The sequence below is a fragment of the Leuresthes tenuis genome, unplaced genomic scaffold (assembly GCF_036924035.1).
Source record: "Leuresthes tenuis unplaced genomic scaffold, fLeuTen1.0.hap1 SCAF_10, whole genome shotgun sequence".
Classification (NCBI taxonomy): Eukaryota; Metazoa; Chordata; class Actinopteri; order Atheriniformes; family Atherinopsidae; genus Leuresthes; species Leuresthes tenuis.
Window position 1 is genome coordinate 23,056,247 of NW_027325364.1, and position 26,212 is coordinate 23,082,458.

General features: G+C 40.6%; 1 protein-coding gene across 1 annotated transcript in view; it reads left to right on the forward strand.

Moving 5' to 3' along the window:
- Positions 1-14,292, forward strand: part of sall3a (spalt-like transcription factor 3a) — a 15,285-nt gene extending 993 nt beyond the window's left edge. Inside the window, exons 1-4 of the mRNA XM_072394777.1 lie at positions 1-573; positions 8,508-11,663; positions 11,989-12,320; positions 12,599-14,292. The exon at positions 1-573 is cut by the window's left edge and continues 993 nt beyond it. Coding sequence (XP_072250878.1) covers positions 492-573; positions 8,508-11,663; positions 11,989-12,320; positions 12,599-13,030 — 4,002 coding nt within the window. The 5' untranslated portion in view covers positions 1-491 and the 3' untranslated portion in view covers positions 13,031-14,292. The remainder of the gene's footprint in view (positions 574-8,507; positions 11,664-11,988; positions 12,321-12,598) is intronic.
- The last annotated feature ends 11,920 nt before the right edge of the window (positions 14,293-26,212 follow it).

The following is a 26,212-nucleotide window of genomic DNA, read 5'->3' on the forward strand; positions in this document are numbered from 1 at the left end:
TGCCAGTTGGAGACCCCCCCCCTGTGAACTGTTGAAAAACAAGAGGTTTGGTGTGTTGTTGGGGGAGGTAAGGAGAAAAGAGACGGATAAAGTCTGAGAGTGAAGCGGCTAATTGCTTAGTCCGTCCCTCATTACCATATCCAATGCGCGCCCGCTGGACTCCAGCCAATCCTCCCCACCTTCACACGGTTCCGTTAATCGCGAGGCATTATTCACTATCATAATTATTATCCCGACATGCGCAATCCAACTCACAGCAACAGCAGCGGCGGCAGCAGCAACACGGGATAATTTCACGTGCCCCCCTCCGCCTCACCTCCCCCCTCCAAACACTCACACACACACCGCCACCATCTCTCTGCGCCGCCAGACTGTTTGCGAACTTTTTTCTGTGTTGATTCATTTCGCTCTTCGCTGATGTATCTGCAAAACGCAGACACATCTCGGAGCGTGAACTCAGCAGCATCGCCAGCACTGACATTGCCAGCAGCATGTCCCGACGCAAGCAAGCCAAGCCGCAGCACCTCAAGTCGGACGAGGATCCCGCACTAGCCGGGGTGATCTCCGAGCACGGTGAGTGGATTTGATCAGCTGAGCTTCCTCATCCAGACAACTTCCTCCTCTCAGCTCCTCTCCTCACCTTTGTGTCATTTCCTCACTCGTTCTTAAAGTTTTATTTGTATTCACTTGGTTTCTTGTGGGGCTGTCGATTCTATTTATTTCTTGGATGTATATAAAACCATCTGCAGTGAAGCCATTATTATGCACTTATTATGTGAAAAAACATCTCCTCGTTAACACAGTGGTCCAAGAAGGAGTTTAGCGTTTTTATTTTATTCACCCCGCCCCCCCCACCCCCACCCCCAAAAGAAACCTACAAGTCGTCCAGGTTGCATCATTGTCGGCTGTTTGCTGACAGATGACCTTTACGATTGACGGAACAAATGCGCGTGATAGAATAAATGTAGAGCAGTTTACACTTAAAGCATCTACATTATGTACTGGAGGCCTTTTCCCCCCAAAGGCCTGCTTCGAAATTGAACCGATTTAAAGCTTTTCTTTATATGTTAACATCGGAGCTGGCCTCTTAAATTATGTTGAAGTCGTTTCAAGTCCGTTTTTGTTTGTGCATGCGTGCACATTCAAATACACACCTCTCCAAACACTCGCAGACATAAGACAAGTTGGAAAATGTTAGAAATTCTCTCTTAGAGGTGTTGAATTCTTCATTCGGCGGATACAGACGGAAACGCGCGGGTAATTCATATTTCTAACATTGTGAAATAAAATTAAAACAGTCGGATGTAATGTTTATTTTTAAATCGGGCAGTGGTGTCTTTTGTCCCCCTCAGCGCCTGCCTGGCACTGCGAGGGACAAAAATGCGGAGTCTGTTGCAGGTCGAAGCCTTGTTTTGTCATGGAAATGTTTTTTGTTTACCCCCCTCACATAAATTTAGCACACTTGATTTGTTCCCTTTCGCGCACATTGTCGACAAGATCGCTTGACAGAGCTTGTCCTCGCCATATGGAGAAAAGGATTATTTATCCTTCAGCCTGTACTCAGGCTTTTGCACAACAAAAACATCACTTCAGAGTTGGAAGTCAGGTCCGAGGCAAAGCGAAGCGCGGTGGGAATTTTCTACGAAACCTTCCCCACTTTTACAGCGCAGACATGGTCACGTATCAAACTGAAATCCAGCCACTAAAATGTCTTTTTTGATAAACAAATGTTGTTTTTTTTAAAGTTCTATTTGATTATGAGGATGTGACTGAAATTAATTTATGAGTTTTGTGCTGCTTCACCACACCTCAATAATAACAATTTGCCACTAAATTTAAACTGTTTTATTTCTCGTAGTTTTACATAAAAAAAATATCAGTTTGCTCATTTGTGGAGGTCAGTTGTCTCAACAAATCACTGCTTTTATTTCTACCTTTCTATAGCTTGGCCTCTGTTGGCCAACACACACACACTTTCCAGGGCTTCTTTAGAATAGAAATGCGTGATGTAATCTCTGGGGAGCGGCTGTCTTTGCATGTTGAAATGTTGGTGTGAAGGGAGGGGAGGGAGAGTCACATTAATGACTGCTGGCTCTTTTGTCCAATTTACTCTTTTTTTCCTGTAATTTATGGACTATTCACAGTCACAAAAACAAACACTCTTTGGGTGTTGCGATAACCCCTCTCTGATTTTGGTCAGAGCTATGAAGCATCCATCAGGTTTCTCTCCTGTTGGATTATGGAATGAAAAAGAGGACTTCCTTTTTCCCACTCGAAAATGCTCACATTCACATGATTTTCATTTTGCTAGGATTTATCTTAAAATCCAGGTTAAAATGTCTGGATATGAAAACACGAAGACAGGAGACAAATGTGGAAATTCTAGAAAATAATGCCCCCTAGATTTTACGCACCTTACAGGGTGGGTGTTTTGTCTTTAATATAAAACTTTCACACACATGCGCTGCGTTATAACATACTGTATACTGTCAGTGATATTGTGCTCAAGATTGGAAATGGCCATGGAATGTTCTTTCCTTGTTGAAGTACTATAGTGGCTTGCTTGTATTCAGGACAGACGCAGCAGTGAAACAATCCCAAGCCCTTGGCAGAGCACAGTGAGCCCACACACTTAAACAAACCCAATAACACCATGTCTCATCCAAAGCTACCTTACACAGCGAGCCTCCTAATGTCAGACTGTCAGTGTATCACTGCAGCGTGATCGGATTCTCCATTCCCTCTTGCTGTGGTGCAGCTTGTGACGAACACTATCGATCGCTGGCCTTGACAAATCGCTGCATATATTGTTGAATGAATTCAAAAGCTCCTGTCGTGAGCCGCTGCTCGACTGAGACTTAAAATCCATTTTTGTTTGAAAAGTGGTTGGGAGAAAGTCATCAATTTTTGGTGGTCAAACTGCGCTGACACACACCTGGTGTCCATACAGAAAAGATACTTCATGAGAATAGCCGGCAAACAAGATAGCATCCACAAGATGGTTTAGATTTTTTCTTTCATTTTGGGGCTTTTTAAACAGTTTTCCACTACAGCTCAGCAAGGGGGCCTTAATTGGCTGCATCCCTGAAAACATGAAAAACTCAAATCAAGCAAGAGGGGGGGTGATGTGCCTTGTGTGGTATATCACCCCCCCCACACACACACACACACACCCCAGGCCTTCCGGACACTTGCCCCCAGGGGGGAATGGGGGGGTAGTGTATATGTGTCAGGATGGGAAGATCAGGAGGAGGACGAGGTGTGCTTCGGAGTGCTTTTACAAAGCTTGCTGACTTAACCTTTGTGTAGCCCCAGCCAGCCAGATCCTGCCGCTAGAAGTCAAACTCTTTGTACAATTAGAACATGTGTGCCGCTGACCTTGGCAGCGCAGCTCACTTGTGTCCTAGAAAGTGTGAGCAGCGACAGGCTTTTCACCACACCGCCACTTCCTCTGCACCCAGTGTCTTGTTGGTGTGCAAATTGTACACAGTCAGAAGAAGGTTTTAAGGAATTTTCAGCAAGAGCACTGAGAACAAGCAGAAAAAGCAGATTTTTTTCATGGTTACTGCATTGTGAATCATTTTAAATTTCTCAGAGAACATGTTAGGAAACTCGTGAGGAAGCTTTTACTTTTTCTTTTCCACAGCGTCCAGGCAGGCCATACTTATGTGATTTTCATGCCAAAATTTGTAAAATCTCAAGGCAGAAACTTTCCTTCCTCTCAATAACCAAGGCAGGGACGAGTGTTGTTGATGAGCAGAAAACACAGCAAAGTGAGAGAATCCTTGCTGACAGTGACTACATGGTTGTTGCCCACTTCCCCTGCAGTGGGGCTTTGTTTGCCTTTTGTTTTAATCCCCTCTCACCACTGGGTGCAGGCCTGTGGACCACCCACATAGTTGTGCCAAGGATGTCTTCAAGAAGGCACTCAAATATGGCTGCGTCTTAATTACTACTCAGCACTGAAAACACACACGAGCAAGTGAGATACTGATTGAGAGGAAGGACGAGGCAGGAGACGGAAGGGCTATTAAACACGAGGCAACAGAGCAGATTTTGAGGATTTAAGAGAAAGCAAACAAGCCATCTGCAGAAGAGGTACATTTGTTCATCATTAGTAGGTTTTCGTTTTGGTTTGTTCAGATGATTTTAGGACTGGTTTGCCCAGGAATGTAAGAAATGGAGGAGCAGTTGTGAATGATAACAGAAAGTCCTTTTGTTTAATGTGAAAATTACAATCTATGAATTTTAAATTAAATTAAAGCACAGGTTTGATAAATATCTTGTTTGAATGCAGAGGACGAACGCCCATTAGATCCTGAAGCCTCATCCTCATGCTCTTCCGTAGATCCATTCACAGAGAGCCATCTTGACGGGTGACACAGTCATCTGGACAGAGTGCCGTCATTGAATACTGTATTGCAAATGCTTGCACAAACAAATCGTTAATGTTTTGGCTGCTCCACATCTGCAGGCGATGACAAAGGCCTCTCTGTGTGTGCAGATATGACTGTACCACTCTGCAGTAGGGCTGACCGGGCCGATGACACACACTCTAACACACAGCTGTGCTGAGGACGCTCGAGCCTCTGCAGGTCTGAGGATGCATGGGATCCTTCCAGGAGATGCTCAGTGTGTTCTGCGTCATAGACTTTAGAGTCAGGGGTTGTTTAATAGCTCAAAAAAGCATTTTATATAAGAATCTGTTTATTCAAAAAATGAACGCGAATAATCACTTACGTTTTTTGGTTTAAATACAAGTCTTGAGCAGGGAAGCTGATTTTAGATGAGGGCAAAACAGTTCAAGTGAGACTTTTCTTCTTTTAAGCCGTGTCGAGATATAGACAAAAAATTCAAATGAAGCAGAAAACACAATATAACTCCCTGAGAATAGTTATTTGTCAAAGAATTTTAACAAAGCGTAAATGAATAACTTCTTAAATTAAAGTTGTGGAAGTGTGACTGAAAAACATTCAGTGGAAAGATGGAATTAGGATGTAAATTCCAATATTGTTATACACAGCAGGCCTAATTTTTTGCTCTCAGCTTACAGTGATGCTTCTCATTTTGAGAACGTTGAGTTATCCTTAGGTTCTTTAGAGGAATTGATTTAAAAGGGAAATGAAAAGGGGCACCTCAAGGATCAGTGGAAGTGCAGGTGTTGATCGCTGGCTGTTCTTACATCCTTGGTTTATGTAAAAAAAAAAAAAAAGGGTTTGTACTGAGAGGCTGGTTAAATGACAGCACTCTGTTTTTTAAATGAGATATTGATACTTGAAATGCTACAATTCTCATTGTCTGTGTAGGTTCATTAAAGCAGTCGGGATATTTTTAAGAATGGGGGAATTTGTGGTTGCCCTCTGCTTCGCTCAGTGTCCAGCTCTGTGACTGTCACAGAATCAGTGAAAAGCATGAATACCTCATCTGATATAATATGTCAGATTAGCGGTTTCAGTTAGCATGCCAAAGATTGCTGAGCATGATAGCTGACAAGTAGATTCAATGTCCACAATCCCCCTATTGACTGCGTTCCACAAAATATTTGCATCTGGGTAAATTAAGACTCTTAAAGGAATGAAAAACTGATTAGATTTTTTTAAACATCATTTCTTTCGTCCTTTCTTCTCATCCTATAGTAAAATCAATACCCTCCTTAAAACACACTCTCTCTCTCACACACACATACACACACACATATACATATATATATATATATGTATATATACCTATGTAGACACACACACACCTTTTCACTGTCTTGCAAACACACAACTGCCACAAAATGTCGCCTTGACAGCTGCTCAACACAGTGGCACCGGAGAGCGATTGCACAGCTGTTTTATGAGTATGAGCACGGACACTTTTTGATATTTTCAGTGGAGCCATAGAAATGATCAGGTGGTTTATAGTTGTAGCTTGTTCTGCTGTAATTAACGCCGACTAATTGTCAGGCAGTTCAAACTGACACAATTAGCAACAAATTCTCGCATCTTAATTGTTTTTCTAAAATCTTCACGAAAGGCAGCATTCGCTATATCAAGGCGTCTCAGCATTTTAAGCTGTTAGGAGTGTTGAGAAGAATAAGAAAAAATTCTTTATTATTCTTTTTTTTTTTAATCGACGAACGGTAAACGCGGCAGAGTAATTATATGTGAGTCAGAGAGGATATGTCTAAAATGGTAACTTTTAAATTCACAAAATGGGATTATATGGAGGAAAAAAATGCAATTTCTTCCCTTTTTGTCATTTAAAAAAATACATGCAGAGGGTAAATTTAATAAGGTAGGCCTGTGCAAAAACACCAATGAAAAGACTGGACTGGTATTTTCCAGTTAGAGCTTTAGAGATAGTTTTTAGTATGTATTTTAAGGCATTTATCTCTATATGTATATACATAATCTGTGTACGTTCCTTGTTTGAAAGTGTGTCTATATGTGTGTGTGTGAATGTGTGTGTGTGGGGTCAGAGGCATACAAAGGCCCCCACTTGTAATTGTATGAATGAATAAAAGAGATTGACAGTAATACCATTCTAATAACTAATCAGCTCAACACAATGCCTACCCATTTGTGTTGACCTTTCAACCCTCAATTATGGAAATGAGTTTTGCTGTCCGCTGCTGGACTAAGGAGCTTTTTAGCCCGCTGTCACGTGTGGCTGATGTTTCCAATCGTCAATTTTTTTTCTTATTTTTTTTCTTTTTGAGCTCAAATTAAATTTGTTTGAACAGAAGTCTTATACTGAGTTCACAAACAGATTGGCCTTATTGTTATTGAAAAAAATACTATCAAAAAAATATTTGCAATTTTTCTGAATTTTATATTTTGACTTCCTGTGATTGCTTAAGGATTTTTTTTTTATAACAACTTTGCAACACAAATGATTAAGTGAAGTAAAACCTTACTCCGTCAGTTCTTGCAGCCAGTGGAGATAAAAACAAAGTCTGTCCAAAACCATTCTGTTGACAATCAAGTCACATTTGCCAGACCATGATAGTCCCCCTTTGGCTGCAGATTACAGGAGGAGTGATTAATTTCTTTACTAATGAGTTACTGTAATTGGCACATTGTGTCATGTCTGCTTCTCCGCGGTTTGCTCTGCTTTACCTTTAATCATAAGCACTGTATGACTCAAAAAAAGCTCAGAAGGACTTTTCCTGTTGAATAAGAATGTGCAGGATGTAAGATACATCCTTTTCCAGTAGCTTTCCGGGGTCACTCTTTTTATCCTTTTAATTCACTGTCAGAGGGAATTACAGATGCGGTCCAAAGTGCTAATATCTGTTTTCTTTCAGTTTTACAGTTAATATATAAAAGTTCCTAAGAAATATCCTAAGAACTCGCAATTAAAAAAAACATGCTTACATTTTATAGTGTTAAGCGTAAAATAGTTTCAATGATGGGAAGTTACATTACCACTTTTGCTGGGTGTTTGGATATAATCTGAAGAGGAAACTGGAAAAAAAGTATGTAATGAATAGTTTTTAAGTACACTTTATCTTAGTATTAGAAGGAATATACTTATTTGAACATAAAGAGAGAGAAACAAACACACACTATAACTATGCTTAAAAAGAAAAAAATAAACTTACATGGGTGGCTGTTTTACTTGGTTTTGATCAGGTGTGAATTAGGTCCATGTTCAGAGTTTGTCCCAGTTTGTTTGACTCTTAATGGTTGCATGTGGAAGAGGAAGTGGCTTCCTACAACTGTGATTAAACATGTGTAACTAATCAGAGACTTTGCTGCCATGGCACAAGTATGTAATTTGTAGAGTCCTATGTCAGTGAGCATGGAAGAGCGACACAGAGAAAGTAACACTGAGCTTTTCTTAGCTGAAAGGAAATGTTAGGCATTTTGAATATTCTAAAGAAACATTTAGAGGTGGGCAAACATTTTGGTTTTGCACATTTTAAATGGCCAAATTTTTACTTTTGCATGGACGACTGGACGACTTGCATGATATTCACAGTGTTTTCAGGGCTAAAATATTACTGTTGCATTGCTAAAAGAAAAGGCCCAAGCATTTAAAATTCAGGTGGAAACGACTGAGCTTGATAGCAGAGGGGAATCCTAATGGGGCCATCAAAGTCCTGATTTGTACCCAACAGATGAGGCAGCTGTGAATTGTATGAAATATTGGAAATCAATGGGTTCTATGGAATTTCATTAAGCGGCAGTATCCACAATTGATAGGCCCTCATAATTTGATGGATTGCACAAAGAAAATTATTAGCTGGCTCTATAGAGAGGGTGCAAATGCACAAATCTGGGTCTTGAGAATTGGTGAACTAGGGCAATTTGTTCAGAGTAAAAAAAAAAAAGAAAAAGAATATTGATTTTGGTTATGTTAAAAGAGAGAAAAAAAATCAAAGGTTAAATCTTTGCTGCACTGCAAAATATGTGTGGATTCTTTATTGATTATTTATTCATTAATTCTTCTTTCACCCCCCTCCCCTCCCTTTCCTATCCCCTTCCACTCTCCTGACTCTCTCCCTTTCCCTCCAGCCCGAGGTGATGTGCTGGAAGACGCCGACAGCGGGAATGAGAGCCGCAGTGGCAGTGAAGAGACTCATGTATGTGAAAAGTGTTGTGCTGAGTTCTTCAAGTGGTCAGACTTCTGTGAACATTTAAAGAGCTGTACCAAGAACCCCCTGGTGCTCATAGTGAATGACAATGAGGACACACCTAACCCCTCCCAGGAGTACCCCTCGGAGCCTTCGCCTGTACCCAGCTGCCCCAGTGAACAGGATGACAGTGAAGACCCCAGGGACGGCAACCAGAGTCCTGTTGGTGAGGGGGATGACGTCCCAGAGACAGCAACCTTAAATGAGGCCAGTGTCCAGGAAAAGGAGGATGAGCAGATGGAGCTGGAACTTTCACCTGAAAAAAATATGGATCCTGAAGAAAGAGATGTTACATCCCCTGAGCCAGATGGCTCTCTACCTCAGCTCAACGATGTTGTACCCTCTGCTGTTACAAGCTACACCATGCCAAGCACCAATGTTACCTTGGAGACCTTGCACGGCACCCGGGTTGCAGTTGCCCAGTTTTCACAGAGTGTAAGAGCAGCAGCAGGCAGTGGGGTTTCCAACATGGCCATTCCCATGATCCTGGACCAGCTGATGGCACTTCAGCAGCAGCAGATTCATCAGCTTCAGCTAATAGAACAAATCCGAAGTCAGGTGGCTCTCATGAACAGACAGTCTGCCCCACAACCCGCTATCAACCATCATCACAGTAATGCAGCTGGGACCCAGGGGCCTGTGTCCTCCTGTGTCCCTCCTGTCGCAAGTCAGCTTCAGCTGCATAACTTTATCACTCCTCCTGTTCATCAACTGCCTGTTAGGTTGCCAGCCACTCTCAATGGTCAGGGTCCTTCGCCTTTGACATCAGCAATGGAAGGACCTCTCTCACAAACACCACAAGGTGGCACTCAACAGTCTAACTCCTCAGTTCCAAACACATCTTCAAATAATTCAGTCTTTTCCCCACCAAGTGTTACTGGATTGTCATCTCTACATCCCTCCTGCTCATCTACAATCACAAATAACAACAGTAGCACTAGCAGTAGCATAACAGGAGGTGGTGGCATCAGCAGCACCTCAGCTCTTCCCAGGAACTCCACCACCCCTCCCTCCCTTAGCCACAGCAGCATCCTAAACTCTTCCTCCACGCTACCGCTGATACCTCACAGCTCCTCAAGCAGCGTCATCTTCCCAAATCCATTGGCAAGCATAGCAGCCACAGCCAATGCGCTCGATCCACTCTCTGCTCTAATGAAGCACCGCAAGGGAAAGCCCCCCAATGTGTCTGTGTTTGACACAAAGCCCAGCTCTGAGGACCCATTCTTTAAGCATAAGTGTCGGTTCTGTGCCAAGGTGTTTGGCAGCGACAGCGCCCTGCAGATCCACCTGCGTTCCCACACTGGAGAGAGGCCCTACAAATGCAACATTTGTGGCAACCGTTTCTCCACCAAGGGGAATCTAAAAGTCCACTTCCAGAGGCACAAAGAGAAATACCCCCACATTCAGATGAACCCTTACCCTGTGCCAGAGTACCTGGACAATGTGCCCACAAGCTCAGGCATCCCATACGGCATGTCGTTGCCCCCAGAAAAACCTGTTACCACATGGCTGGACAGTAAACCCGTTCTTCCCACTGTTCCCACTTCTGTCGGGCTCCAGCTGCCTCCAACACTCCCAAGTATGATAGGAGGTTTCTCTGAATCTCCAAGCATGACTCCACTCAACAGGTCCCCTCAGAGGCCTTCACCACCCTCAAGTGAGTGTGCATCTCTGTCCCCAAATATCACCACTGACTCTGGCATGACCACTACTTCACCCTCCCCAAAACCCAACCTTGGAAGTGAGGCACCCCCTCTCTTGAAACCTGAAGGCATTCTCCTGTCCCCAAGTTGCTCTACTAGGCCAGGGGAGAACACAACCACCACAACTACAGTAACTCAAGTGCTTATTTCCACCACCCTCACCTCCACAACCTCGTCAGGCAGTGGTCAAGTCACTGAGCTCATCAGTAGCCCCAGCTCAGTTTCTAATTCCATTTCTCATCCTGTCCTTCCCATGCTATCGGACCAGTTTAAGGCCAAATTTCCCTTTGGAGGCCTCCTAGACTCTATGCAAACCTCAGAGACGTCAAAGTTGCAGCAGCTTGTAGAGAATATTGACAAGAAGATGACTGACCCCAACCAGTGTGTTATCTGCCATCGTGTTCTGAGCTGCCAGAGTGCTCTGAAGATGCACTACCGTATCCACACTGGCGAGAGACCATTCAAATGCAAGATATGCGGACGAGCATTCACCACTAAGGGAAACCTGAAAACACACTTTGGTGTCCACAGATCCAAACCCCCACTTCGAGTCCAACACTCATGCCCTATATGTCAGAAGAAGTTCACTAACGCTGTTGTGCTGCAGCAGCACATCCGTATGCACATGGGAGGGCAGATCCCCAACACTCCTATCCCTGAAAGCCTACAGGAGATGGAGACAGACCTCTCCTTTGATGAGAAGAGCTTAGACGCAATGAGTAATTATGATGACGACCTCCTGGATGAAATGGAACAGGCTATGGATGATGAAGCTGATCTAAAAGAAGGAGAAGTGGACCCATCTAAACCTTATTCACCGGGGAGCTCTCCACCAACATCCATCATCTCCAGCATTGCTGCAATGGAAAACCAGATGAAGATGATAGACTGTACTGCTAACATGACTCGCTCATTTGGTCAGAAGCCTGCACAGAATGGCAGCAGCTTTGTAGGGGAGTCTGACTGTTTTACCACTGATTCCCTGTCTGCAGCGGGGGATGCTGAAGGTCAGAGTTTGGGGAGCCCTGCTTTGTCTGAGTCTTCTGGCTCTTTGCAGCACTTGTCCCCAGCTCATAGCCATTCTGAGAGCCAGCGATCCAAGTCCCCAGCTACATTTAATAATAATAACCACAGCAGTGTTATGATGGCAGATGAGGGCCAGGAGAACAATGCAGCTGGCTTGGCAACAGTGAAGTCAGAAAAATCAGAGACCCCATCTCCGCTTTCTGCGACTGAAGGCATCGGGGCCCTTGACCTGACTGCCACTCAACCTGGCAGGCACTTCATCAAGGAGGAAAGCCACTTCAACATGCTGTTTTTAAACAGAGAGCGAGGTGGGTATGAGAACATTACACTAAAACTTAACATTTCATTTAAAGTGAAGTTAATATCAGTATAGCTCTCATCTAATAGTTATTACTTAGCAATGTTCTAATAATAATTCACAAATAAACACTGTTCATTATTATATAATCTTGTATTATCTAAACACCTTTGGCTAATAGAGCTGTGTAAAAGGTACATCAGACTGTTAAATACAACAAATTCTGACTAATTAAAGAAGCTGACATACAGCTATGAGGCTCTCCTTTGAAGTATTACCTTTTGCAAGCTAAATATGTCAATATTATAACATAAATTTCTTCTTGTGTATTTTAGGGCTATGCACGCCTAATTTGGCTAGCACTGCGACAAACATGATCAAAATGGAAATGAATGGGCACGGCAAATCCCTGAGCGACAACTCTCACTTGCCCGTGGGCATTCAGGTTCCAGCTGCAGCGCCCCCAACCACCATGAGCCCCAGCATCAACCCCATGTTGGCTCCCCCACCTCCACGCCGTACTCCTAAGCAGCACAACTGCCACTCTTGTGGGAAGAATTTTTCTTCAGCCAGTGCTCTGCAAATCCATGAGCGCACACACACAGGGGAGAAACCTTTTGCCTGCTCCATTTGTGGAAGGGCTTTCACCACAAAGGGCAATCTGAAGGTAAGATTCAATATAAACGTTACAGAGATGGGGTCATTCTGATAGAAAAAATAAATACTAATGTGTAACAAACAAATAACCTTGGAGAACTGTTTTCACATTTCTTCTAATTAAAAAACATGTTTGCCTGTATATTAAGTTTTGGCCTTTTCCTTTTCATTCCAACCCATCCAAAACATCTTATTTATGTAACTATTTGTTAGAGCTTTGACTTTGAGGCTGTCAACAAGGACAGGCTCATGATGTTTGATTTTTCTCTATTTTGTTGCTACTTTTAGGTTCACATGGGAACACACATGTGGAACAATGCTCCAGCCCGTAGGGGTCGGCGCCTGTCTGTGGAGAATCCCATGGCCCTGTTGGGTGGGGACGCCATGAAATTCAGTGAGATGTTTCAGAAGGATCTGGCGGCTCGGGCCATGAATGTCGACCCAGGCTTCTGGAACCAGTATGCTGCCGCTATCACCAACGGCCTGGCCATGAAGAACAATGAGATCTCTGTGATCCAGAATGGAGGAATCACTCAGCTGCCCGTCAGCCTTGGCGGCGCAGGTATCACTTCATTGGGAGCTATGCCTGGAGGGATGGACCGTGTTCACACCGGCAGCAGCCCTCCCATGACTGGTATAGACAAGGCTGGTTTGGACGTCGTAGCCAGTCGTCCCTTCTCCAGATATATGGAGGAGAATAAAGAGATTGGGATCAATTAAAGACATTTCTGTATTATTCCAAGGTAGGCATTTGGCAAAGACTAAAAGTCTGATGACGAGGAAAGACACTGCTGATCCAGCCTGAATTCACATGTACTAAACTATGTACAGATTAAATATTTTTTTGTTTGGTTTTGGAAATATAGTATTTAGTATTGATTAGAGGTCTTTGCCTTCCACCCATTCCCTCCTCACTTGATATTTCGCCTGTACACAGAAAACTGTCTCTTGTTTGAGAATATGTCGTCTTGCAAGATTTGCATGGTACTTATTGGTTTTTATTGGTATGTTTGACTGCTTTTATGAATTCCTTTGGAAACCAGGATCCTGCCTCAGTGATAAAGGGCAAGTGTCTTTTCTGGACAGGACTAACACCCAAAAGGACAGTTTTGTTTAAAGACAGTCTGGTCTTTGTACAGCAACCCTGTTTGGGGTTGCTCTTTTAAATTTAAAGGACCGTGGATAGACTGAAGAAAAGACTGAAGTATAGTGTTTCTGTGCTCGCCTGATATATTTTTTTTCTCATGAACTAGAAAACTTGAAAAAATAATGTTTGAAATATTTTAATCTTTACATTTAGTCTCTCAGCATTGTCTTATAATGTTGTCCTGTGTCTTTAGTATTTATGATATTGACAAAAAAAAAAAAAGCGGGTATACAAAAATATATTTAACGGCCCAAGCATTTTATTGATTCTTTTTTTCTAAACTGCAGGCTTCACTCATGAATATCTCTGTCAATAAAGACAATATGTCATTTGAGTTGAACAACAGAGAGAAATTGTAGGTTTTATTTGGATATCTGTTTAGACTATGTGTATCTCGTTACATGACAAAGAGGCAAGAGATATCCGAAGCTGCTATGACCACAACCCTGCTTTTAACCTTTGTAAAAAGAAAAAAAAGGTGATCCTTTTGGAGAAATATCTATGTATAGAAATTCAGACAAATCTAAAACAGGTATGCATATTTTGTATCACATAAAAATAGACATCATGAGTTGAGAGTACTTGTCATGTTTGTGAATGCACTTTTTAAAAACAAGACGTTTTGTCTGTGAGTTACCGTTAACCTTTTGACTGAGCTATCTATCATGTGCTGTTTTCATTGTTTTCAGCAGACCACTGCTCCAGCTGACAGAGGCGGTTCTCTGTTATTGCATCTGTGCTACTCGTCAGGGTGCAAACTCATCACTCAATCAAAACCTTCTCAAATAAAAAAAGGAAACAGGTGTGTGTTTGGATGGTCTCCTTATCAGCATCACATTTTCCCTTTTTCCTGTTACCCTTTTAAATTTGAATTAAACATGTAATATGGGATATATATGATCATTTAAAATGAAAAGATAATTTTTATCCTTAGAATTGTAATTACTGATTAAAATCATGAAAAAAGGACCACAACAGTGTTTAATTGGGTTTTACAAAAAAATTGACAAATTTAATTTGTAAATTTAAGATGGATTCTTTAATAACTATTCATATCTAAATGTATGCAAAAAAAATTTGTGTGTTTATATATATATATATATTTAGTTATTAATATAATTAAATTAAATCTGTCCTTATCTATCAGAATCAGCTTTTACTTTCTGGGAATGTCCAACATTATGCTCGGTTTGTTTTAAGAATACATATTTGTTTTCTATTTTTGGAAACTTTGAAAATCTTTGAAAAGCTGATAAAAAAATAATCTAGTTTAACGTATTTATTAAATCAGTGGTGCTACTGAGTTTTGTTTTAGTTTGTAGAAAAAAGACAAACGAATTGTTCACTCGCATTTGTGTGTGTGAGTGTTTCTTACGCAGGTTGAAAACAACACACAACTGCAGCTGATATATTGTTAGCCCTTCTTAAGATATTTGTGTGTACATGCAACTAAAAAGAATGCCACAAACGTAATTATACATGCTTTAAAAGATACTAAAAATTGCAGCAGTATGAATTATTCAAATTACAATATTTTGTTTTACTTAAAGTTCAAAGATGAACAGGTTTTGTAGATTTAAAGTATAACACAAAAATTAAAACTTCTGTAATTTCCTGATGTATTTTTCTAGTTGTTCAGGATTTCTATATCCTAATATCATAGATAATGCCAAAAAAAGAAGACTCAACCCCCATGATGAGACAAGTTACAATCAGAATAACCGTAGAGTCCCAAAAACTGTTTTAACTCAATGGGAAAGTATAGAAACACCTGCTAATGTGTAAAACAATGTGTGTTTGTTCAAGGCCTTTCACTCCAAAGCTAAAGTGTCTTCCGATGCCGCTGTGGCAGAAAGCTGAAGCATGAGACAGCGTTGTGTCTTAGTGATGGTGTATCCATCGTGGGACTCACTGTGTGTCTGTGTGTGTGTCTGAGTGCTACAGTGATGGCAGCCTCCTCTCAGCATTCAGCCCTCTTGGTGCAGTACACCTGACACATGGTCCACACATGTGCTAACACACAGACATCTGCACAGCCTCACACCATCAGACAAATACCCCTGTTTTCACTTTTGCCCACAAAAAAAAGTAAAGAAAAAAAAACTATTCTCAGATACGCTGGAAAAACAAAACAAAAAAAACCCCTGTTGTGAACAACGTGCAGCAACATCAGGTGCAAGATGAATGTTAAGCCTAGATGTAATCACTGAGAACAAAGACTGTTTTAATGTTTATCTGTGGGAAATGAGTGGCAAATGTGACGAATGTAACCTAGATCTTGAATTCCTCACATTACAGAGTGAGATTACCGGGGCCTTAAACTCATTCCCATGTCATTCTGTAGAGCCAGATAATAAATCATTCTCTGGAGTAAAATAGTTAGAGCCACTCACAAATAAACCAATCAAAAGATGTGATTTCAAGACTTTCTCTGGGCTCATACGTCCCATCAGATGAATGCATCAGGTGAGCAGCTGATACATTTATATTACACTTGATATATCTGATTACTGTATCGGGAAATCTAAACCCAGTGAAAATTTTAAATATAAAGGGGATATGAATTTACACTGTACAAGTAACCTGTATTTTTTCTACTGCAAAACCAGTCTCCCACCAAGCACATTAAGAATGGCAGCCATGCTATTACTGCTCCATCAAAGTCCAGCTTACATCAGCTTTCAACACTGAGGCACACATGTTTATTTTTGTGTCATTTTCCCCCTTTACTTTTACACACATATCACTTTTCATGTTGATGGATGTGCGTTAACTCTGCCCTCAGGAGCTCTTTCGGGCTGACCCGGTAATGCATGCTGCCGTTTTGTAAGCCCATTGTTTGACACTGCGCTGTCAGCTGATTGCCAGGCTTAGTCAGTGGAATTGTGAAGTAATGAAGAAATTTCATACCCACTGTTTTTCTCTGTGAAGGCACTCATTTTGCTCATATTTGTGTGGAAACCAAATAAATTCCACTCATGCTTTCACTCATGCGCTCGCATTTAGCAAATGATTTTGCAGACAGCGAGTACACATGCATGTGAAGGCTGTTGTTTGAGACTCTAAATGGTAATTCTTCTCAAATTTATAATATAATTCAGTGGGCTGTTGCTCGCAGAAATGCTGTTTTACCTCGAGTGGTGATGCCCTCCCCACTCAACATGGGGTTACATGAGGTTAGAAGCTATGACACTGTATGAATGCTATTTCTATAGGAAAACATGTTACCCAGATTTTTTTGTTGCAGTTTTATTATTTTTTCCATTAAGCAATACAATAAAGTGGAATGTCCAACATCTGAAGTGGATGCAATTTCACTTTACTGTTAAAGAACTTAATAGAAACCAGGGGAGTGCAGACGAGGCATTATTTGAGCTGTGTCCATTTAAGAGGATTTTAACAAGTATAATTTTAGAGTGGGTTACAAGGCTAATTATCTAAGTAAACATGACATGCTTTCCATTTCTCTTGGTTTTATTTTCTTTTCATGAAATGCGGCAGCTTTCTTCTTTGTTCCGCACACCAAGCAAATTACCTTTTTTTTTTCGTTGTTGTTTTATCTGCACTTGACTCGTGTTTGTGTGCTACCTGTTTGAAGTGAATGTGTGTGACATTTGGGCATGGCACAGTGAGAACAGACAGGCCATCATTGGGACAGGGCTGTCGGCTGTTTGTTTAATGCCCTGCCTACTGTGAAAGTCTCCCTGAAACAGGCGCAGTAAATATCCCCATTGATCCAGAGGCAGGGGGCCCTACGATGATGTAGTGGTGAAGAGCCTCGGGAGTAAATCTAACCGACAGTAATCCAATCCTATTCTCAAGGCTGTGGGATCTGAGATAGGTGCTTTAAATCCAAAAGTGTGCTTTTTTTGCACAATTTCTCTGCCTTTGTTGGTGTAGCTTCTCTTCTTCTTTATCCCATGTCTCAGCTGCACAGTCAATTGTAGATGCTACAAATTCAGTCTCTTGTTCATTCCACTGTCACATTTACTCTCACACTTCTCCCACTTTTGCTTGTCTAAAGCATGTTGTTTCATCTGATGAACAAACTCTAAAGTTAGGATGGTAAGAAAGGTGTGTGAGTGTAATAGTAGAGGGAGGCACTGGAAATTCTGAAACCCCATTAGACTGGAATTCTCCTCTGATAGCCAAAAGCTGCCTACCCAGCGCTTGACTGGCTGCTGCAACAAGTGTTAGTTTTCATGAAGGCCTTCATAATGACAAAGTTATATACTCCAGATCCACTCAAATAGGATTGTGTGGCTACAAATTCAAATTCTTTCCTGTATGGATTGTTAGGAGTTGCTGAGGCGTGGTGCACTTTAGACTGGCTGGCATTTGAAACATTAACATTTCTTTTCAGTGAGGGATCAACAATTTGTGTTGCTGGCCAAAGGTTGCATGTAGTTTAAATGTTCAAATCAAAATAAATTTTAATGCGCTCTGCTGAATGCAATTATCAGTAGCTGGTGGTCATAAAAAATCCCTACAGAGGGTAAGGGGACTCACTGAAGTTAGAGAAAATATCCTTGTTAATTTAAGCAAAGAAACCTGAGTTACAATGGGACTTACTTGCCGTATGGGTTTTTCCATTGATGGACACATGACATGATAGTAAAAAAGAAAAGTATTATGCACCTCTGTGTTTGTAACTATGTAGTTCAGATGCACAATGCATTTGGAGAAAATCACCTTGACTTGCCCACTTCTTGTGACACTTAAGTTGATAAGCTTTGTTGGTCTCTTTACGAACAAAGAGGCAATGTATGATCATCTCTGTAGCCTAACAGGCCAGCCAGATGCAGGTTGAAGGGACACTCTTGCCCTGTTGTTGAGGCGTTAGTAAGATGGGGGTTGGTTTGTATGGTGCTGTAAGGTGCCTAAAGAAAGCAAGGGAAAGAAGTGCAAAGAAAGGCAGGAGTGTTTTGGAAAATCAATGAATGCATGGAACATAGTGGTGGTCCACCTGAATGGGAACATGTCATCAATTAAACAAACTTCGCGAACAGGGCCAATTCATCAGTGAGCGTCGTGGATCAGCTATTGGGTTCAGCTTCGACGTGACAAATGCCAGACCTCCTCTGTGTTCCCAAGGTTGCCGATCGATAGAGATCATCATTGTGATGTGGCCTTTTATCTCACAACCTGCTCCCTTAAGCCTTATATTATTCCCAACACAGATATCTCAAAGGAGGAGGAGGGGTGAGAAGGGCATACAAGCTTGATTGTATCTTTTATTCTCAGAACGTACAGGCATTATTTGTTCAAACTGTTTTCGTGGCTTTTAATGACCAGCCCCTGACGAGAAAACTTTTGAGAGTTCTTGTTATGTTCTGTATCTTCTGCTCCAGTTTACTGCCTCTTGGGATCATAGCCTGGAAGACAAATATTACTCTGGTTAACATGTCATTGCTTGCTGAGGGATTGTGTCTTCTCATAAGCCTTCTCCCCCTCAGCGGCACTTATTCAAATTTGTCAAATCCGGCTGAGAGGAAAGCCTCCTGGCTTGTTATTGATCTGTACCATTATGGAATTCCATGCCAATAAACTGTCATGACTTACTGTAACAATCCAAGGCTCCACTTCAGTCACATGACCCAGAAGAGCTTCCTCATTATCAGAGGCCATTATGAGAAAATGGAGATTTACAATTGAGTTATGCAGTGACAAAGTGACTTATTTCAGCTTCAATCAGCTGTTTTAACTGTGTTATTGGTGTATGGGACTTAGAGAGTTATGCACATCTTGATACACTCATCTGTTTTTTTTTTCTTTTGGAAAGCTATACTCCAACTTTGATATAATGTTTAATTTGTGCAAGACTCCTAAAATGTGGTGGTTCACTAAAGAATTTACAATTTTTTCCATATAAAAACTGATAGTGATGGAAATGAACAGCTGACAATCCTTCCTATAAAGAAAAAAGTCAAATAAAAGTGTTACCATGTGGCAGAGTAGATCACTTTCAAAAAGTTGAAACCAAGATACTAAACCAACCAACATGAACCTTTTTTTCATGTGGCTTTTTTCCAGCAATTTTCTCAGTCAATCCAATTACAAGAAAGTACTACCCCTGCAAGCAACAGGAAGGAAATATGACTATTATCAGTGTTTCCACATCAGAGCAGACACCATTCTCAAGTGTTTGCTTTAAGAAGCCTCATAAGCCAAAATCATAATGGGTCCTCATAATGGCAATGGGAGTTGCATTCAGTTAATAACACAACAACACCTTGTTAAAATACTTCTGTACCTTCCTGGTGTGGTTTAGGCAATAGTATTACTTCGTAAGGAAACAATTCTGGGAATGACTAAAATACACTCTTTTTACAATGCAATCATCACCCACATGGCTGTCATGTTGATAGTTGCCTTGGTTATATGCAAAGACAATACATTACACTACACATGTAGTGATACTTCCTAGTTGGGTTTAGTCGATAACCTCACTTGGTTGGGGTTAGAAAACAATCATGGTAAGGACAGAAATACATTCTCTTCACAACATGACCATTACCTTTATTGATGCCATTTTAACATTTCACATGCAGCTACTTTCATGACCACTAGAGGTTGAAAGTTCTGCAAACAAAATAGGTTCTAAAGTCACATGGGAACATATTTGGGTGGAGGATTGTCACATGTTGTAGGGTCCCACAAAAATCTGATAAACTACCACAACACCTTATCTATTAATTCATGTTCTGAAATACATCTTTTTTAAAATTCATGCTACATACATATACCTTCATAACAAGTCAATTAAAAGTCCATGCATTCCTATTGGACTCCCTGTAAGTGTATTCATTTGAGTCTCTTTTCAGGCAGACCATTTTAGGGTGAGGAGTGACCAACTCAACTGCCCTTCTTTTCCTCAGTGTCTGCCTCTTTTGAGATCTGTAGTCCTTGGAGCACATTATTACGGTATGAGAGAGGAAACAGCAAATAGCCTTCGTGCTCAGACCATTCACCAAATATTCACATTCAAACACTTACATTTTCTTTATCTTCAGACACAGTCTCATCACAAGTCATGCATTGAGCCATGTTTTAAAAACACAGACCCTAACGGCTGCTAGTTAGTTCAAAACGCCACTGAAAAGTCACATTGCAATTCCTCCTTCAGATATCGTCTCCATAGAGAGCCTTTTAACTCATTATTTTCAGTTAGCATGGAGTGCATGCATTGCAGTACATCTTTTCCTTTTCCCCCTTTGAACTTGCGTCTCTCCTTGTTCTTCCCCATTATCAGTGTTGCTCTGTCACTGTAATTGCATGCACATATTCCATCAAACTGGATGGGAAAACTGCTAACATTAGCCTCTCTCATAGCTGCAGCGAAGTTTATCCATCAGAAAAAAAAAACATTTCCTCACATTGGACACTAGGGGGCTTAGTCTGTATATCAAGTGGGATTAAGCGTGTAAACAAGGATTAAAGGGATTAAAGTCTCACAACATTTTGTCAAACTATCACAAAAAATGCTTGACATGTCTATCAAGCAGGAGATAAAGTGTGGTGGTCCTTTCAATTCTGTATATTCTGAACTTGCTTCACTTCGCCTTACTTAACTTTTATGACAGTTTCATGAACCTGTGTTGTATGAAACATGGCATTATTGTCAACAGGAAGAACAGAAGAAAACACAATGTGAATATGGTATCAGCATAGAGTATGATGAAATCTACATTGAGTTTCAGCCTACTGTATGTCCTCAAATAAAAGCTGGGATAGATACAATCTATCAAGTGGTATAGACTGGAAATTTTAAATCTATACCACTTTTGGGAAACCAATTAAATTAATCAACCGTTCTGTTTCAAACATGTTATTTTTACAGTTTGATTCATTCATTTTAAACCACTTAGGTTTAGCTTATAGCGTGGATGCATATACATTGTGATAAATGCCCAGCTAAGAACAGGGATGTTTTAAACCCAATTAAATTCACAAAAGATTTTCTTATGCCATTGTTGATACTTTGTAAGAATTGTTAAGTGTAAAGTCACAGCTTGTCAAGCTAATAGTTCATTAGCCTATCTACTTTTTAGTTTATTCAAGTTTCTGGCACACAGTGCAGTCCTTGTCCATGATCCACCTTTAAAAGTACAGCAGTGTTTTGCACACTTGACCTCATTATGGAGCTCAACACAGGACTAAATGGATTTCTAGCTGAATTGCATATTACAGGTAAACACAGGTATATTAAACTGAGATGCAAGTGTTTGTGGGCACCTTTCCAGACTTGTATTTCAGGCATATGAATAAGGTACTGCAGATCAATATCTCAGATCATACTCATGGCAATAAGAATTTGTAACAAAAGCCTGCTTTTAACAGAGGCCTGGTACCCTAACCTGTTAGTAAAAAGTAAAAAAAAAAAAAGAGGCCTCTGCCTCTATTTGAGGAAATACGGTATGTTCATTCCTAACTTCTTACAGTCTAATTTTTTCAAATCTGTTCAGTTTGTTTGGAAGCCCTGAAACGTTACACCTGGCCTGTGGTGTAAAATATGCATGTGGACACTATCAGTTACATGCTCCTGGCCTGCTCCAACTCGGAGAAAATGAGGATATTACAACTCACACTGTGTTTCACCAGCCAGCCCCAGTTTCCCAACACTGATTTGAACCAGTCCCTGCTATCTGCTGTTCATTAGATGAGATTTCAGCCCTATTGTGGTTTCAGGAATGAATAAATTCAAGTCTTACAAAACCGTACTCACCAGTAGCACTTGACAAATATTGCAGGAGCAAGTCTTGTTTTGTTCCTACTGAGAGGAAACAGATTTTCAGCTTAAACAACTGAATTAATGCTATTTCACTATTTTAGAGATCTACTGATCACGTTGCCTTTAAAGATAGTGACAGCTGACAGTTTAGATACAGGACATCGATTTGCTTTCTGATGTTTTTGTATTGTGACACTTTGCACATAGCATTTACATTCTCTATCTGCACACTATTGCTGAAAAAATTCTCCTGGAAATGCAGTGAGCAGCAATACAGGGGGCAGAATGATGCAGAACACTGAAATTGGACTAGTCCTTGGAGTACATTACAGTGTACATTAAAAACCTTAAGAAATCCAGCCTCAGCAGATCCTGCAAACACCATCTTAACTCATGCTGTTTTTGATGGAGCCTGATTGTGAACGGTACTTGCTGATGTATGGAATTTGAAGAGTTCAGTGTTGTCTGTCAGTGATTGACATGATGAGAGGATCAATGTAAAAACCTTGCTGCCAAGCAATAATCCATCCAAAGTGATCACGTTTAAAATTGCCTGGCTGTATTGATTGCATGTGAAGGCCTAGAAAACACCGTAAGCACAGCAAGAATAATCAAGTTGGCTAAGGAAGCAGATTTTTTTCCCTCTGTTACTTCTTTTGCAGTGCTTATTCTTTATATTTCATATTCAAACAGTCAGTAAACTCAGTTTAAGTTTACTTGTACTTTTTGTGAGTGAAAAGAAGTATCTGCATTGAGAAAAATACATGAAAGTAAAGATGCTACTTTCTGTTCAAAGTTAGCATCAACATTTTTTTAAGAACACCTGCATGCCACAGGTTGATGACCTACAAATGAAAATTGGTGCCATACAAATTCACCCGTATTAGCTATTCTCACTATGGCCTAAATATAGATCCATGAAAAGTTATCATTCGTAATTAAAAGTGAGAGAAGTCGCCACCTTAGCAGCCTGCAACACAGTAAGTATGACAAAGCATCCCATGATCACAGAAGACCATTGCATTACATCTTATCATTTCCTCTGGAGCTGAAACTCAAACTCAAACTCATCAATAATGCACCCATGATCTCTCATTCAGAAGCTCTCAATGGCAGCTCAAGCTACTGCGGTATCTCCTCTCCACTCCCTGCCATGACTTCTTCCACATACTTATTTTAATGTCCATAAATGTACATTAACATCAGTAATCACAAGCTTCACAGTAATGACTTTAAATGACCCGGACCCTCATCTGGGAGCTTGGTTTTCCCCATAGATTTTCCCATTAGTATAGTGACCAGGATTCCTTCTCACAATTAAATGTCAATGCTTGTCTATGGACAAAATTATATTCTTGACTATGCTGGTTGATGCTCCTCTATGCATCTCTCTTACTCTCTACCTGAATTATTAAATACTGAGAATCTGGTTAAGCAGTGTACATTTTCCTAAAGGTCAGAAAGTTCATTAACTATGAAGTGCCATTGATTGTGTCCTTGTGTATTTGTATTCTTGGTGTAGGTTTTCCATTGAATATGTATAACTTTTACAGCAGGCCTGTCATTCTATTTCTATATGAATCTTAACATGTGTGTTACTCCTGTTTTATGATGTAAACTGAGGTAAACTGTACAGTAGGGTTTTTTGTTATTTTCACTTTTGAAACTGATTTACACACAGATATTATTTGAAAAAAAGTAACAAACTAAAAAGGATGTCTTTTCTCCTTTTGTCATTTTGAGCTAGGTTTTTTCAATCCATCTAACTTTTGCAGGATAAAAAAATAAAAGAAATATTCAGCAAAGGGTCATATGCCCGCCTCTCCATCCTTGCTGCATCTTAAAAAAGAAAATTCCATAACGACTATGACAGCCACGGTATCTGTTTCACAACAGTCCGCTCATGTCAATCAGCATGATGCCGATAAAGATCTGTATTTTGATTGAATGTGTGCAAAACCACTCATACTTTACACGATCCACTTTGATGTTAACCCATTTGAAATCATATCAGATGCTCCACAGCGAGGAAAAAAACAAAAAGCCCAATCAGCAGAGATGATTTCATAAAGAGGGCTCTTGGGTTTCAGCGTCATAAATAACTCATGGTAATCCCATATTTCTCTGACTTCTCTCATTTGAGCTTGAGATGGAAAGAGGGCAGTTGTGACAAACATTGTTAGCACGGCTGCCAAGCCACTCTGACCTGGCTTTTTACGTCTTGGCTGCTCTGGTTTCTTTGAAGAAGGACCTATTAGGTGATGTCCCAAGTTACTCACATCCTTACCCTTTTTTAATCTATTATATAAAACAGGTTGACTAAAAACTAACAATTTAGATTTAGCCTTCTCAAGTAAGGAATACCTCACATCTTATCCATAGTAAGCATGGATGTTCATTCTCTTTCATGCTGTAAGTATTTTTTCTGCTCCCGGGTGCCTGTTTTACAATGATGATAATGATAATAATGTGTGAGAGCAAATGCACGTTAGTGCAGACTTGGCCTTCTGTAAAGATTTTTGAAATGGCTTGATTCATAAGTCAGGAGTACCCCTGCTGAGACCTCTTCCTACACGTGCAATTTTCCAAAGCCAGCCACTTGCCAAGCAATAATTATGCTGAAGTTTTCAATTACACTCCTTCCATTTCATTAACAAAAAATGTTTGGCTATTGTATAATTAGATATATGAGCTTACCACCTACATTTAACATAGCCACTACACAGCAGCTTGATGGAAAACAGAGAAGGATTTTAGCATGTGTGCATTTATGGTGGTTCAGTAGTCTGCTATAAAGTCAAATCAGCTAGACATTATGCAGACATCTTCCTCCGCCTTTTTCCATCATTTGATGGGGTCCTCTAATCTACACGGCATATACAGGCCTATAATTGAGTGTCATGAAATGTTTGATGAAGTATGGGAGGGTTTGTTAACATGCAAAGCACACATGTTGTCAGTTGTTGGTGCCTATAATTAACATGTTACAAGGTGTTACAAGATCACATATATACCACACATGCCGCCAAGAGATTGTTAGTTACCGTAGAAGCTGGTATTAAATTAACTTGGGGAAAAAAATCTGATATTTTGAATTTATGTTTATTTTCCCATTTACTTGTTCTACTAAATGTTCTGGATGACAGGGCTTAAACTCTTGCCTCCCTTCTTTCCCCTATAGCAAAGCATGACCTGTTGATGATATTATATAAAAAATTAAACTGTCCGTCATCCTGGTTATCTCGCCATCTTAAGTGGCTGTACCCTGTTACCACACAGGCTTGAGTTTCAGGGCAGTGCAATCCAATACAAGCCACAGAAACTCTCCTCAGTGCTGTCATTTTGCCTGTTCCCTTTCACATCCCTTGCAACAGGTTTCCAATGGAAGCCAATGCTGCTCTCAGTAAAGAGCTACGTGATGCTGCTCTACCTACATACAGCTGCAGCGCTTATTGCGACTGACAGGAACTTTAAACCGAAAATGGACATATTATGGAAAAATCACTTATGTTTTGCTTGAGAGCGTATGTTTGGGTGTCTGAAGTCACTGCCAACTCAAAAGCATTTTGTTTTGGGCCTCCGATATCTGGCAATGTGACATTAATTGAGCTGGTCAAATTTGCAGGGTGAACTCAAGTCACTCCAGCCTTCTTTCTAGTTATTGTCACCCAGCTTCAACTTCAGATAAAGCCACATTTGCTGTACCTTGGAAGTGGGAACTTTTTCTTTCTTATTTTCCTTTCTCTGCTTTGTTATAAATGTGAAATCAGCATTAGTTAGATAACTCACTGAATGGAAGAAATACATTTGCCCATTTGTCATTGAATGCATCATGTCATTGAATCTATACAGCACCTAACAGTCGTCATAAAAACAAACATTGGTGAAATATATGCCATTTAAGCAAGAGCTCTTAATGGTAAAAGCTTGAAACACTGAGGAATGGAGCGACACTTGAGGTCCAGAGTTTTTAGGGATTATTATATGAGTTCTCAGAGGTGTTATTAACTGGTCAGCAGACGTT